We start from the raw sequence: 16008 nt of genomic DNA on the forward strand, positions 1-16008 counted from the left end.
GTGTGTGTGTGTGTGTGTGTGTGTGTGTGTGTGTGTATCTGTCTCACAGTGTGTGTGTGTCTGTCTTTTTCGGTGTGTGTGTGTGTCTGTCTGTTTCATTGTGTGTGTGTGTATGTATGTATCTGTCTCACTGTGTGTGTGTGTCTGTCTGTTTTACGGTGTGTGTGTGTGAGTGTGCCTCACGGTGTGTGTCTGCCTCACGGTGTGTGTGTCTCACGGTGTGTGTGTTAGAGGGTCAGTTTAGCCAAAAGTGTAAATTCTGTCATTAATTCCTCATGTCGTCTCAAACCCGTCAGACCTTCGCTCATCTTTAGACTCAGATGAACATATTTCTGATGACCTCTGACCTATCCATAGACAGCAATGAACACTTTCAAGCTCCAGACAAGAAGTGAAGACCTTAATGTGACGGAGATGAGAATACTGTAGTGCTCAAACACACACACACACACACACACACACACACACACACTAGTAACCCTTTATTCATCAGTCTCTTCTGTGTGTGACGCTGTTAGTGCAGTAAATACGGCAGCTCTTCAGAGTCCTTCACCAGAACGCCGGCTCGCCATTGGCCGACACTGATCACGTGACTCATCCGTGTGATGATTAGCCTGTATTTGTTTGCTAATGTCTTGTAAAAGTGTTTTTTTGATTCTGTGTTGTAAATAGTGTTTTATGTTCTGCAGAACGGGAACCTGCTGGAACCCAGTGTTCAAACTGAGTCCGGCCTGTTTAAATTGTACCTTAAATGTTACATTTTTCAAACGTTCCTGTATAATAAACAAATGAAATGACGCAGGAGCTGACCAATGGCGAGCCGGCGTTCTGGTGTAGAGCTCTGAAGCTCTGCACCGTGTTTACTACGCATTGCTTTAGCGACGTCTTCCTCGCTGTGGAGGGGTCAGCGAGCGCTGGGGTCATCAGGGATATCTTCATCTGTGTCTGAAGGGTTGACGGGTTTGGACGACATGAGGAATTAATGACCGGATTATCAGTTTAAAGGACAACGCCGGTGAGAAATGCCCTCGGGGTAATGAACCGATGGTTAGCGAGTGGATCGTTCTCTGGGATGCAGGGCCGTTTCTGGCACTCTAGGCAAGATTCATATCTTGCACCCCCCTTTTTTTTTACTATAACTTATAAAGCAAATATGACTCCCTTAGTTCATGGCCATATTGTACCTGCATTGATCCAGTAATGTAGGCAGGTTTATTATCACTGAGATCAGAAATCTTAGGGGGGTTTGAGGCCATGCTCCCCCTATGATCTGCATGTGTGTATTTTAAGATGTTCTGAAGGCCAAAACATTAGATAACAATAGCTTGAAAACCATGGGCTCAATCATCTCCACTGGTCCACTGGTCAGGGCACTGATTAGGACGTAAGTCGATGGGCTGACTAGTGAGATGATTGAGACGCGCCCCATGTCCCTCGGCACCGCTGCGGATTGAAGAACACAGACACAAAGACGGGACGTAGCCGAAGCCTCGCGCCAGCTTCATGTTTTAAAGGTTAATCACATTTTTTTAGGGCGTGCTGAGGCTTATAAAGGGCCTCGTGATGCCCATGGTTATGACAGTATTACTTGATCAATTTACACTAAACAGCCATCTCTGATGTAATGTTTTTTTAATTCTTATTAGCTATGCTATAATGTTCTGCAGCTGAAATAAATGAGCATGTGTGGTCCATCAGGCACTCGTACTCAGTGTAATGTTTTGCTCAGCGTTATGATAGAGCGACCAGCTTAGTAGAGAACAAGTAACCAATAAGCCTAACGTACCTGTATATTTCACTTTCTTTTTTATGTTTCCTCTTTGTTCTTTTGACGATACTGAGCCGCTGATGGCTTTGACCTCGTCATGATGATGAAACTAAAGCACGGATGACGACGTTCCCTCTACATGATCTCATTACCGCAGCGCCACTATCGCCACTTCACTCCAATAATCGCAACTAATCATAATGCCTCGAAATAGCAAAAGAACGAAATATTAATAATAAAATATATGAAATAACTAAAATCTTGTTGGGCGGGGGCTCACTGGCGCCCCCAGCTGTTGGCGACCGCCTAGTTTGCCTATGCCTAGAAACGGCACTGCTGGGATGCGTTTTCATGAAAATCGAATGTAAAGAGTTTTATCTCTAAACACCGATTAGCTTATAGCGCTCGTCTATGGGGCACAGAGTAGTGAAACTAAACCGCTAGTTAATACCACTAACAGCTCAAAACAACCTTACACTAACACGGCAGCACAATGAGGGTCTCTACATGCAAACCGAAGCACTGAGAACTTTGTAAGAGTACAAACAGTTTAATAAGATGCTTTATAAACACAGTGCATTACGCGTTTACAGACGGCAGCCATCTTGGAAAACAGTCTCGACCAGTCGAGCCACGAGCGCTGTGCTAAGTGAGCTGATCGATAGGAATTAGGTTTGTTTAAGACGGTACATTACGCATATACAAACGGTATACTTCCGGAAACCACAGACCAGGTACACAGCTCATCGCTTGGCGTAGTGTTCGCGGCTCGACTCGCTGTGCTAAGTGATGAGCTGGGACTTGGAATCTCATATGGTCTGTTGTTTCCGGAAGAAAGCACTGAACGCGACAGAGAAAGTAAATAATAATATCCATGTGATTAGATTCAGGGATGCAAACAGCGCACTTCAGTGCTTTTGGGACTTGTGTGAATCGTGCAGATCTGAGGAGTTTGATTGGGTCTGATTATGGTTTCGCCAGCAGTAGTTCTGGATTGCCTCCGCCAAACCGTGAATATGAGCTTCGTGAGCGCAGGTGGCGTGTTTCTTCTGGCTGCGCATCTCTTAATGTCTGGGGTATCGGCCACAGTTCTCCCCGAGACCAGAGTTCAGGCCTTCCCGTCTTACTGCCACGGGTCTGCTGAGGTCACTGCGGGTTAGGTAGTGTTGGTTTATAATGTTACGCAGGGTTTTTCCTGCATCGAGTATTACGAGACGGCCGCCTCCGCCTGTCGATAGAGCTCCGGCTCAGAGTCAGCCTGTCCTGATGATCAGAAATATCACATGATCCTTCAGCAATCACTCTTATATTATGATTTGCTGGTATAAAGTCATCTAAAGCCGTCTCATAGCTGAATGTGCGGGACAAGGATACTATATTAATATTATTTCCCTCGTTAAATTAAAGTGGACTCGTCTTCCCTCCGCTGCAGCTGTCAATCATCGTCTCCATTCAGCAGCCAAACTGCGCGTGCCGTTCGGTTACGACAGTCAGCAGGTAAATCTCTCCGGATTATAGAGTAGGATCTGAGCGCTCACCATCTCTGTGCCGTGAGCTCCTCGGCGCGCACTAGCGCTCAGCTCTGACTCGGTGTTGCTTTAAGCACATCATTAGCTTAGTGTCGCTCTGATCGGAAGCGGTTCATATGGTTTTCTGCACTGAACCATTATTAGAAGCCTATCTCTCATATCTATCATATCTTTGCTGTAAACATCTTGTAATGTTATGCTATTGTTTGATGGGTGTGAGTGAGTGAGTTACCTCTATCTTTTTGATCATGCATGTGTTTGCATCCCTGTAGATTTCACAAACCTAATTCCTATCGATCAGCTCACTTAGCACAGCGCTCGTGGCTCGACTGGTCGAGACTGTTTTCCAAGATGGCTGCCGTCTGTGAACGCGTAATGCACTGTGTTTATAAAGCATCTTCTTATTAAACTGTTTGTACTCTTACAAAGTTCTCAAAGCTTCGGTCTGCATGTAGAGACCCTCATTATGCTGCCGTGTTAGTGTGAGGCTGTTTTGAGCTGTTAGTGGTATTAACTAGCGGTTTAATGTTACTGATGCCCCCTACACTAGCGCTATAATCTGTTTCTAGCGATAAAACTCTTTGCATTCGCTTTCATGAAAAAGCATCCCAGGGAAGGGTCTGCTCGGTAACCATTTACATTTACATTTAATCATTTAGCAGACGCTTTTATCCAAAGCGACTTACAAAAAAGGGGAGAGTAATAGAAGCAACGGAACAGACAAGGCCAACAACCTGTAAGAGCTGTAAGAAATCTCAATTAATTAGCACAGGACACAATTTTTAAAAAAAATTTTTTTTAAAGACAGACATCTACAACAAAAACTCACGTACGCAAAGTGCCGAACACTGGATTTTGATAGCTATGATAACCCTGTGTTATTACCCCTAGGGTACTGAGAGTTGTCCTTTAATAAGGGTCAGCATTGCAGATGTTTGAGTGTGGCTGTGTTTGGCCTGAACAGACGTCATATACGAGCGGTGGATGAAGATCAAGCCGGAGGTGAAGAGGCAGGTGGGTCACCTGATGCACGTGTCTGTATTCTGGTGGCATATTCTGCTCCGCCAGCAGGAGAACCACCCCACCACCTTCTGGGCCGTCGAGATGGGCTTCCTGGACTCCAAGTGAGTGCCGTCAGGTGTGCTTCAGGTGCGCGTCAGGCGAGGGCGCCACACGCTTCATGTGCCGTTTTATCTTTCAGTGTGTCCAACGATTTGAGTCTGAAGAGGCTGGAGAAGATCGAGATCTTGGAAAGCATCCTGGAGGCCATGGAGCGAGGCGTACGTATCCAAAAAATGCTCTTCTTATTTAGTATTTTAGTCTTGTTTCTAATCCAAACATCTAAATGTTCTTAAAGGGTTAGTTCAGCCAAAAATGTAAATTGTGTCATTAAAGGTGTGCTTCAGCGCTGGACAGATGGATCTGTATTTAAACTGGGTCATTAATGTAGGAATGTGAAAATATTTTTTAATTTGGGTGTCTGCAGCGTCTTAAAAGTATTAAACGTTGATAAATCCATTTTGGGAAAATGAAGACCCTTGAAAGGTATTAAAGTCTTAATCAGGTATTACATTTAGTTCAAGCTTTATCAAAAGAGTTTGACTCCAAAAAGTATTCATGAATATATTTATTTTCATCCCAATAAATAAAAACAGCGGTGCGCTCCGTCTGAGATGGGCTCGGAGCGCCAGGGATGGACATTAGCCCCAGCCAGACGCGGTGATTTAGAGGTGTGGCGGTAAACTCGCTTCAGCTACCGAGCACACTGTTCTCCTCTTTGTAAACTTTGTTCAGTGCATGCGAGTGCTGCCGTATGTTCGCATATGAGCAGTCGCTTTCCCCGTAATCCGCCGCGTGAAGACGCCAATGCAGACTCGCGCGAGCTGTGAGATCTGTCTGCATCATCCCAGAGCGAGCGCTCGTCTCACAGCGCGCACACATCGAGTTCTCTTTCAAGTCTTGCGCTTTAACGGACAAACTCACCATCACTATATAAGTCGTTATTTAGTGTTTTCCCGCACTAACTCTATTCTGGCCTCTTCATCAATGATTGTAGAGCCGCTGTAGTGAGATGGGCTTTGTAACGACGTCTTTAGTGCCTTTATGGGTCTTGAGAGAGGAAATGACATTGGTGTCAATGAAGGCCTTTCTGAGCCATCGGATTTCAACACTAATATCTTCATCTGTGTGTAAAGATGAGCGGAGGTCTGACGGCTGGCCAACCACAGGAGGAATTAATCACACTATTCACATTACTGGCTGAACTAGCGCTTTAAATCATGACGCATTTAATGGGGTGAGAAAAATAATCTTTTTTCTGTTCGGGACGAAAACAAGATAAGATTATTTTCCTCACCCCATTGGCAGATCATTTTGCCTGTTTTAAGCAAAAACTCACTTCATTTTGATTTTATTTTCAACAAAACAAGAAAAAATATCTTATGTTGTTTTACTTTTCTAGTAAATGCATCTTGATTTAAGAATTGTTAGATATTTAGACTAGAAGCAAGACAAAATGACAGAGTAAGCAGAGCATTTCTTTCAGTGCTAATCTGTGTGTGTGTGTGTGTGTGTGTGTGTGTGTGTGTGTGTGTGTGTTTTGTCCAGCTGTCTCTCAGGGACGTGGAGAGGAAGGCCCGAGCCGTGGTGTCCTTGAGCAGAATGTTTTCCCTGGTAAGCCTGTGCTGAAGGGAGTCTCCACTCTCATGAGACTTTCTTTCTTCAGATAAACACAGGAAGGGTTTGGGCTGCGGTGTAGCGGTACACGGATTAGCACTGAAGTATTTCGGTTCAGGGCTTCCGGTGCGGTGCAATCTTTTTAAGCAGACGAGCCGTTCAAAGCACAGACAGCCGTGTGGAATAAAGGGAGAAGAAGATGGAAGAAAAATATAGTGTTTAAAAAAAAAAAAAGTAGTATTAAGACATGATATACTGCGCCCCATAAACACAACCAAGCCTCGAAAAACACCACAGAACCTTTAACAGTGCTTGAGACAGAACACACTTCAATCCGAGTTCCCACAGGACTACATTGTGTTCTGTCCATTTATCCGAAAACTCAACGATAAATGCCGTTTCTATGCTCTTTAATGTGGCGTTACTGATCACTGTACAGGTGGATGAACGCGATCGTCATAGTCAATGAATAAACATGAGCGAACGTCTGAAGCTGAAACGCATCATATGTGTTTAATCGCTCAATCATTGTCTCAACGGCAGACAGACGTCAGTAAAACAGCTGGAGAACAATGTCATTTACCAACAATAAGCATCACATTTACCTCAGAAGTCCTTGAAGCACCATCATCTGATTATACTCCAGGGTTTCTACTGATACAAAGCCATATGCTCATCGCTGAAGGAACCCTTTAATATTACAGTAACGTGAGGAAGGGCTCGCCGTAGTTCACAACGTTGTCTTTAAGAGACTTGAGGTATAACTGAATGAATTAAAGGACAGGCACCATTTGCTCAGTAAACCAGTTTAATAAAAAGCTCATTTATATTTAGTTTTCTCTCGCCTGCTGTACCGCCCGTCAGATCTGTGTGCCGCTACACCTGTAGTTCTAGGACCATAATCCATGCGAGCACTGCCATCGCTGGTTTGTGAAGGGGAGCCATAGGATCCCAGTGGATCAGTCAATGTCTTCTGAAGTCTGTCGTTCCTCTGTCTGTCTGTCTGTCGTTCTCCTGTCTGTCTGTTGTTGACCTGTCTGCCTGTCGTTCCTCTGTTTGTCTGTCGTTCACCTGTCTGTCGTTCTCCTGTCTGTCTGTTGTTGACCTGTTTGTCTGTCGTTCATCTGTTTGTCTGTCATTCTCCTGTCTGTCTGTTGTTCACCTGTCTGTCGTTCCTCTGTCTGTCTGTCGTTCTCCTGTCTGTCGTTCTCCTGTCTGTCATACACCTGTCTGTCGTTTACCTGTCTTGTCTGTGTCGTTCACCTGTCTTGTCTGTCTGTTGTTCACCTGTCTGTTGTTGACCTGTCTGTCGTTCACCTCTCTGTTGTTGACCTGTCTGTCGTTCACCTCTCTGTTGTTGACCTGTCTGTCTGACGTTCACCTGTCTGTTGTTCGTCTGTCTGACGTTCACCTGTCTGTTGTTCGTCTGTCTGACGTTCACCTGTCTGTTGTTCGTCTGTCTGACGTTCACCTGTCTGTTGTTCGTCTGTCTGACGTTCACCTGTCTGTTGTTCACCTGTCTTATCTGTCTGACGTTCACCTGTCTGTTGTTCGTCTGTCTGACGTTCACCTGTCTGTTGTTCGTCTGTCTGTCGTTCACCTGTCTTATCTGTCTGTCGTTCACCTGTCTGTCGTTTACCTGTCTGTCGTTCACCTGTCTTGTCTGTCTGTTGTTCATCTGTCTGTTGTTGACCTGTCTGTCGTTCACCTCTCTGTTGTTGACCTGTCTGTCGTTCACCTCTCTGTTGTGGACCTGTCTGTCGTTCACCTCTCTGTTGTTGACCTGTCTGTCTGACGTTCACCTGTCTGTTGTTCGTCTGTCTATCGTTTACCTGTCTGTCGTTCACCTGTCTTATCTGTCTGACGTTCACCTGTCTGTTGTTCGTCTGTCTGACGTTCACCTGTCTGTTGTTCGTCTGTCTGTCGTTCACCTGTCTTATCTGTCTGACGTTCACCTGTCTGTTGTTCGTCTGTCTGACGTTCACCTGTCTGTTGTTCGTCTGTCTGTCGTTCACCTGTCTTATCTGTCTGTCGTTCACCTGTCTGTTGTTCGTCTGTCGTTTACCTGTCTGTCGTTCACCTGTCTTGTCTGTCTGTTGTTCACCTGTCTGTTGTTGACCTGTCTGTCGTTCACCTCTCTGTTGTGGACCTGTCTGTCGTTCACCTCTCTGTTGTTGACCTGTCTGTCTGACGTTCACCTGTCTGTTGTTCGTCTGTCTATCGTTTACCTGTCTGTCGTTCACCTGTCTTATCTGTCTGACGTTCACCTGTCTGTTGTTCGTCTGTCTGTCGTTCACCTGTCTTATCTGTTTGTCGTTCACCTGTCTGTTGTTCGTCTGTCGTTTACCTGTCTGTCGTTCACCTGTCTTGTCTGTCTGTCGTTCACCTGTCTGTTGTTGGTCTGTCTGTCGTTCAGCTGTCTGATGTTCACCTGTCTGTTGTTGACCTGTCTGTCTGTCGTTCCTCTGTTTGTCTGACGTTCACCTGTCTGTTGTTGACCTGTCTGTCTGTCGTTCCTCTGTTTGTCTGTCGTTCTCCTGTCTCTCTGTCGTTCCTCTGTCTGTCTGTCGTTCTCCTGTCTCTCTGTCGTTCCTCTGTTTGTCTGTCGTTCCTCTGTTTGTCTGTCGTTCCTCTGTCTGTCTGTCGTTCCTCTGTCTGTCTGTCGTTCACCTGTCTGTCTGTCGTTCACCTGTCTGTTGTTGGTCTGGCTCTCGTTCACCTGTCTGTTCGTCTGTCTGTCTGTTGTTCACCTGTCTGTCATCTGTCTGTCTGTTGTTCACCTGTCTGTCGCCTGTCTGTTGTTGGTCTGGCTCTCGTAACGTTCACCTGTCTGTTCGTCTGTCTGTTGTTCACCTGTCTGTCGCCTGTCTGTCGTTCACCTGTCTTGTCTGTCGTTCACCTGTCTGTTGTTGACCTGTCTGTCTGTTGTTGACCTGTCTGTCTGTTGTTGGTCTGTCTGTCTGTCGTTCACCTGTCTGTTGTTGACCTGTCTGTCGTTCACCTGTCTGTTGTTCGTCTGTCTGTAGTTCATCTCTCTGAAGTTCACCTGTCTGTTGTTTGTCTGTCTGTCTGTTGTTCACCTGTCTGTTTTCTGTCTGTTGTTCACCTGTCTCTGTTCACCTGTCTGTCGTTCACCTGTCTGTCGTTCACCTGTCTGTCGTTCACCTGTCTGTCGTTCACTTGTCTGTCTGTCTTTCACTTGTCTGTCTGTCGTTCACTTGTCTGTCTGTCGTTCACTTGTCTGTCTGTCGTTCACCTGTCTGTCTGTCGTTCACCTGTCTGTCTGTCGTTCACCTGTCTGTCTGTCGTTCACCTGTCTGTAGTTCACCTGTCTGTCTGTTGTTCACCTGTCTGTCGTTCACCTGTCTGTCTGTCGTCTACAGCAGGAGGATTGTTTGGCTGAGGCCATCCAGTGGCTGCTGGATTCTGGACCTCCTGAAATCAACCAGAAGCTGCTGGATCTGGGCTCGGTGGAGATTCGCTACCGGACGCTGCGCTTCGTCTTCAATGAGTGTGAGTCTCGTGTCCATTACTGACCTCAATACTAGAAAATATAGACCAGATTAATTCATTCTCACTCTGACGAGCTGATATGATCCTTTAATCCCAAGGTGGAGCTTTAGAGTCTTCAGCTGATGTGTGGACACAGCTATTACACTATTACTAACTACTACAATTATCCCATTAAAAACTTATTGTAATTGTTAATGTAATGTTATTAGTCTAAAGCCGTGTGTGTGGTTTAAATGCGTCTCGGATCAGTTGTTAACTGTGACCTGTGATATTAGCCCATAGCCCATTTCATACACAATGGCAATTCAAAGTGCTTTACATAGAAATGAATTACAACAGTGATAACGTAAAGAGAATACAAATAAATATAGATAAAGCCTGATTCTGAGTCCAAGATGGGCTCCTGTAGGGGACGTGACACAAGATGGGCTCCTGTAGGGGACGTGACACAAGATGGGCTCCTGTAGGGGACGTGACACAAGATGGGCTCCTGTAGGGGACGTGACACAAGATGGGCTCCTGTAGGGGACGTGACACAAGAGAGCTCCTGTAGGGGACGTGACACAAGATGGGCTCCTGTAGGGGACGTGACACAAGATGGGCTCCTGTAGGGTACGTTACACAAGATGGGCTCCTGTAGGGGACGTTACACAAGATGGGCTCCTGTAGGGGACGTTACACAAGACGGGCTCCTGTAGGGGACGTTACACAAGATGGGCTCCTGTAGGACGTTACACAAGATGGGCTCCTGTAGGACGTTACACAAGATGGGCTCCTGTAGGACGTTACACAAGATGGGCTCCTGTAGGGGACGTTACACAAGATGGGCTCCTGCAGGGGACGTGACACAAGATGGGCTCCTGTAGGGGACGTGACACAAGATGGGCTCCTGTAGGACGTTACACTAGATGGGCTCCTGTAGGACGTTACACAAGATGGGCTTCTGTATGGGACGTTACACAAGACGGGCTTCTGTAGGGGACGTGACACAAGATGGGCTCCTGTAGGGGACGTGACACAAGATGGGCTCCTGTAGGGGACGTTACACAAGATGGGCTCCTGTATGGGACGTTACACAAGACGGGCTTCTGTAGGGGACGTGACACAAGACGGGCTCCTGTAGGGGACGTGACACAAGATGGGCTCCTGTAGGGGACGTGACACAAGATGGGCTCCTGTAGGGGACGTGACACAAGATGGGCTCCTGTAGGGTACGTTACACAAGATGGGCTCCTGTAGGGGACGTTACACAAGATGGGCTCCTGTAGGGGACGTTACACAAGACGGGCTCCTGTAGGGGACGTTACACAAGATGGGCTCCTGTAGGACGTTACACAAGATGGGCTCCTGTAGGACGTTACACAAGATGGGCTCCTGTAGGACGTTACACAAGATGGGCTCCTGTAGGGGACGTTACACAAGATGGGCTCCTGCAGGGGACGTGACACAAGATGGGCTCCTGTAGGGGACGTGACACAAGATGGGCTCCTGTAGGACGTTACACTAGATGGGCTCCTGTAGGACGTTACACAAGATGGGCTTCTGTATGGGACGTTACACAAGACGGGCTTCTGTAGGGGACGTGACACAAGATGGGCTCCTGTAGGGGACGTGACACAAGATGGGCTTCTGTAGGGGACGTGACACAAGATGGGCTCCTGTAGGGGACGTGACACAAGACGGGCTCCTGTAGGGGACGTTACACAAGATGGGCTCCTGTAGGGGACGTGACACAAGATGGGCTCCTGTAGGGGACGTGACACAAGATGGGCTCCTGTAGGGGACGTGACACAAGATGGGCTCCTGTAGGGGACGTGACACAAGATGGGCTCCTGTAGGGGACGTGACACAAGAGAGCTCCTGTAGGGGACGTGACACAAGATGGGCTCCTGTAGGGGACGTGACACAAGATGGGCTCCTGTAGGGTACGTTACACAAGATGGGCTCCTGTAGGGGACGTTACACAAGATGGGCTCCTGTAGGGGACGTTACACAAGATGGGCTCCTGTAGGGGACGTGACACAAGATGGGCTCCTGTAGGGGGACGTTACACAAGATGGGCTCCTGTAGGACGTTACACAAGATGGGCTCCTGTAGGGGACGTTACACAAGATGGGCTCCTGTAGGGGACGTTACACAAGACGGGCTCCTGTAGGGGACGTTACACAAGATGGGCTCCTGTAGGGGACGTGACACAAGATGGGCTCCTATAGGGGGACGTTACACAAGATGGGCTCCTGTAGGACGTTACACAAGATGGGCTCCTGTAGGGGACGTTACACAAGATGGGCTCCTGTAGGGGACGTTACACAAGACGGGCTCCTGTAGGGGACGTTACACAAGATGGGCTCCTGTAGGGGGACGTTACACAAGATGGGCTCCTGTAGGACGTTACACAAGATGGGCTCCTGTAGGACGTTACACAAGATGGGCTCCTGTAGGGGACGTTACACAAGATGGGCTCCTGCAGGGGACGTGACACAAGATGGGCTCCTGTAGGGGACGTGACACAAGATGGGCTCCTGTAGGACGTTACACTAGATGGGCTCCTGTAGGACGTTACACAAGATGGGCTTCTGTAGGGGACGTTACACAAGACGGGCTTCTGTAGGGGACGTGACACAAGATGGGCTCCTGTAGGGGACGTGACACAAGATGGGCTTCTGTATGGGACGTGACACAAGATGGGCTCCTGTAGGGGACGTGACACAAGACGGGCTCCTGTAGGGGACGTTACACAAGACGGGCTTCTGTAGGGGACGTTACACAAGACGGGCTCCTGTAGGGGACGTGACACAAGATGGGCTCCTGTAGGACGTTACACTGCAAAAATGCTTTTCTTACTCAGTATTTTTGTCTAATTTCCAGTCCAAATATCTAAAAATTCTTAAGCATGTTAAAATCTTTCACTTGTCCGGAAAAAATGTTTTTTTTTTTTTTTTTATCTTTGTGTGTGTGTGTTGTAAATAAAATTTATTCTGAAATTCTTGTGAGTGGGAATGGACTGAATGCCAATGGAGGGTTATCTGAAGCCTTTCTCAGCTTTACACTAAAATATCTTCATTTGTGTTCTGTAGAGGGTTAAGGGTTAGTTCACCCAAAAATGAGATGTCTGTCATTAACTCCTCTCCCTAATGTCGCTCCACACCCGTAAGACCTCCGTTATAGCCTGACAAGCCGGAGCCACATCCAGATGTTTGGTCTGGAATCTCTCCATTGACGGCTCAATCTGAGGGGCGGATAAACGGCTGTCTGTCAAACTCCCTCTGCACGCGATAGGATGGCGCTACACCAACCAGAGCAACGAAGGTGAAGCAGAGCTGACAGATTAAACTCTCGCCGTATCCGGTCGGCTAAACTCGAACACATCTTCCCTTCTTCAGAATGACTTCAGTGCCGCTCTTTGTTCTTTTCTCAGAGAAAAGCTGAACTCCAGTCTTCCAGAGTCGCGGCTAAAGCTGATTCGACAGACCGCCGTTCGCCAGTTTCTGTGTTTACTAGAAGCGCAAACACAACTCGGCCGTCATCATTATGGCCCCGCCCACCGACTCTACACACGATGTGATTGGCCCGTCCAGAGTTTGGGGAATAGAGCTCAGAAGGGTATTGAGAGTTGCTAGACGACACTTGCGGGCAGATTAAATTTGCTGCCGCTAGGTGGCGTCTAGATTTCTAGGCTATCTCCGTTCATCTTCACACAGTTTCACACACATCAATCGATCAATGATTCGGATCGCGTCAAACGGCCAATCTGGTGAAATCACGTGACATCGGCGATCCGAATCATTGATCGATTCACTGTTTCATGAACCGTTTGCATCTTTTTGGAGGAACCCGGAAGAGAAGCCAATGCTGAATAAAGTCGTAGTTTTTGTTATTTTTGGACCCAAATGTATTTTGGATGCTTCAAGAGACTCTAATTAACCCACTGATGTCTCATATGGACTACTGTGATGATGTTTTTATTCCCTTTCTGGACATGGACAGTATAGTGTGCATACACTTGCATACGCTCTCAGACTAAATATAAAATATCTTAAACTGTGTGTGAAGATGAGCGGAGGTCTTACGGGTGTGGAGCGACATTAGGGGGAGGAGTTAATGACAGACATTTCATTTTTGGCGTTCATTTTTCATTCTGAGTGCCTCTAATGAGCTCTAATGCCCACAGATGCGCGGTATCTTCAGGTGACGTCCTGCAGCAGGAAGAAGGCCATCGCGGAGCTCAAATCTGAGCCGGACGCCTGGACTCTATCGGTGAGAAACCTCAGACTCCTGCTCATCTAATGCTGTACGAGCTGAACTAAGAGCTTGTGTGTTTTTTTTGGACTTCAGAAAAGCGAGGAGATGAAGAACAAAGGAAACGAGCAGTTCCAGAAGAAGAAATATGACCTGGCTTTAAAGTGGTACACCAAAGCCATTAAATACCAGTGAGTGCCGAGTTCGTCCTGTTCTGTCTGAGCTGCTGTTCGGTGTAATGGCCGCTCATCCGTCTCTCCTGTGTTTCAGCCCCAATAACCACATCCTGTACGGGAACCGAGCGCTCTGTCTGATCCGCTCAGAGAAATACCTGTGAGTCATCCTTCACACGGAGAAAAATGCCCTTCTTACTTAGCATTTCTTGTCTTTTCTAGTCAAAATACCTTTTTTTACATTGACACATTTACTAGACAAGTACAAATTATGGATAAAAATATTTTTGCTTAAAATAAGATAAATAATCTGCCAATGGGGTGAGAAAAATAATCTTGTTTTCTGTTTGAATTAAGATTATTTTTCTCACCCCATTGGCAGATTATTCATCTTATTTTAAGCAGAAACTCTCTTCATTTTGAGTTATTTTTCCCAAAACAAGACAATTACTTTTGCTTGTCTAGTAAATACTTCTTGTTTTAAGAATTTTTAGATATTTGGACTAAAAACAAGACAAAAATACTGAGTAAGTAAGGGCATTTTTTGCAGTGAGTTATTCTGATGATTGAAGTACATGTGTGTGGTGATTGTGTGTGTGATGATTTTGTGTGTGTGTGTGTGTGATGGTGATTTGTGTGTGTTGTTTTCAGGAAAGCGCTCGGCGATGGAAAGAGAGCCATTGTGCTTCAGCCGGACTGGGCGAAGGTAAAGCGGATCTTCTTCATCTGAAGCTCCTCAGCTCTCTCTCCTCTTCCTCCTCCTCCTCCTCCTCTTCATCAGTTGATCTGTAGCTCCTCAGCTTCTGCTCTGTGTTGTAGGGCCATTACCGGTTCTGTGACGCGCTCTTCTTCTTGGGTCAGCACCAGAAGGCTGTGTTGGCCAACCGCTGGGCTCTGGAGGCCTGTGCTGCGGACCCTGAGGGACACAAGGACCTGCTGCAGCAGTGCGAGCGCTTCCAGATGGAGCTGCAGGAGAGCAGAGGTGTGTGTGTGTGTGTTAGGGCTGGGATGGTATGGATTTTTTCTTAGCGCGGTTGAAAAGCAAGAAATTCCAGTGGTACATAATCTGAAAAAAAAATCCAGAAATCACAATGTATGATTTTTTAAAACTATTTATTTGTCTGATGCAGCTGCAAATATGTATTTGACCACCTGTCTATCAGCTAGAATTCTGACCCTCAGATACCTGATAGTCTGCCTTTAAAATGTCCACCTCCACTCCATTTATTTTCCTACATTAGATGCTCCTGTTTGAGGTCGTCAGCTGATAAAGACACCTGTCCACCCCCTACAATCAGCAAGAGTCCAACTACTAACATGGCCAAGACCACAGAGCTGTCCAAAGACACGAGAGACACACTCACACACCTCCACAAGGCTGGAGAGGGCTCCGGGGAAATGGCCAAGCAGCTCGGTGAAAAAAGGTCCACTGCTGGAGCAATCATTAGAAAATGGAAGAAGCTAAACATGACTGTCAGTCTCCCTCGGACTGGGGCTCCATGCCAGATCTCACCTTGTGGGTCTCAATGATCCTAAGGAGAGAAATCAGCCCAAACTACACAGAGGAGCTGGCCAATGACCTGAGAAGAGCTGGGACCACCGTTTCCAAGGTTACTGTTGGTAATACACTAAGACGTCATGGTTTGAAATCATGCATGGCACAGAAGGTTCCCCTTAAACCAGCACATGTCCAGGCCCGTCTGAAGTTTGCCAATGACCATTTGGATGATCCAGAGCAGTCATGGGAGAAAGTCATGTGGTCAGATGAGACCAAAATATAACTTTTTGGTCATAATTCCACTAAACGTGTTTGGAGGAAGAAGAATGATGAGTACCATCCCAAGAACACCATCCCTACTGTGAGGCATGGGGGTGGCAGCATCATGCTGTGGGGGTGTTTTTCTGCACATGGGACAGGGAGACTGCACTGTATTGAGGAGAGGATGACCGGGGCCATGTGTTGCGAGATTTTGGGGAACAACCTCCTTCCCTCAGTTAGAGCATTGAAGATGGGTCGGGGCTGGGTCTTCCAACATGACAATGCCCCGAAGCACAGCCAGGATAACCAAGGAGTGGCTCTGTCAGAAGCATATCAAGGTTCTGGCGTGGC

General features: G+C 47.0%; 1 protein-coding gene across 3 annotated transcripts in view; it reads left to right on the forward strand.

The window, feature by feature from the left end:
* ttc3 (tetratricopeptide repeat domain 3) overlaps positions 1–16008 on the forward strand; it is a 58330-nt gene that overhangs the window by 1109 nt on the left and 41213 nt on the right. For all 3 annotated transcript variants that reach the window (XM_067432665.1, XM_067432666.1, XM_067432667.1), the window contains exons 4-12: positions 4262–4421; positions 4499–4577; positions 5905–5970; positions 9357–9486; positions 13658–13743; positions 13822–13916; positions 13996–14058; positions 14550–14604; positions 14718–14880. In XM_067432665.1, coding sequence (XP_067288766.1) covers positions 4262–4421; positions 4499–4577; positions 5905–5970; positions 9357–9486; positions 13658–13743; positions 13822–13916; positions 13996–14058; positions 14550–14604; positions 14718–14880 — 897 coding nt within the window. The remainder of the gene's footprint in view (positions 1–4261; positions 4422–4498; positions 4578–5904; positions 5971–9356; positions 9487–13657; positions 13744–13821; positions 13917–13995; positions 14059–14549; positions 14605–14717; positions 14881–16008) is intronic.

This window comes from Pseudorasbora parva, chromosome 23 (genome assembly GCF_024679245.1).
Source record: "Pseudorasbora parva isolate DD20220531a chromosome 23, ASM2467924v1, whole genome shotgun sequence".
In the NCBI taxonomy this organism is placed as follows: domain Eukaryota; kingdom Metazoa; phylum Chordata; class Actinopteri; order Cypriniformes; family Gobionidae; genus Pseudorasbora; species Pseudorasbora parva.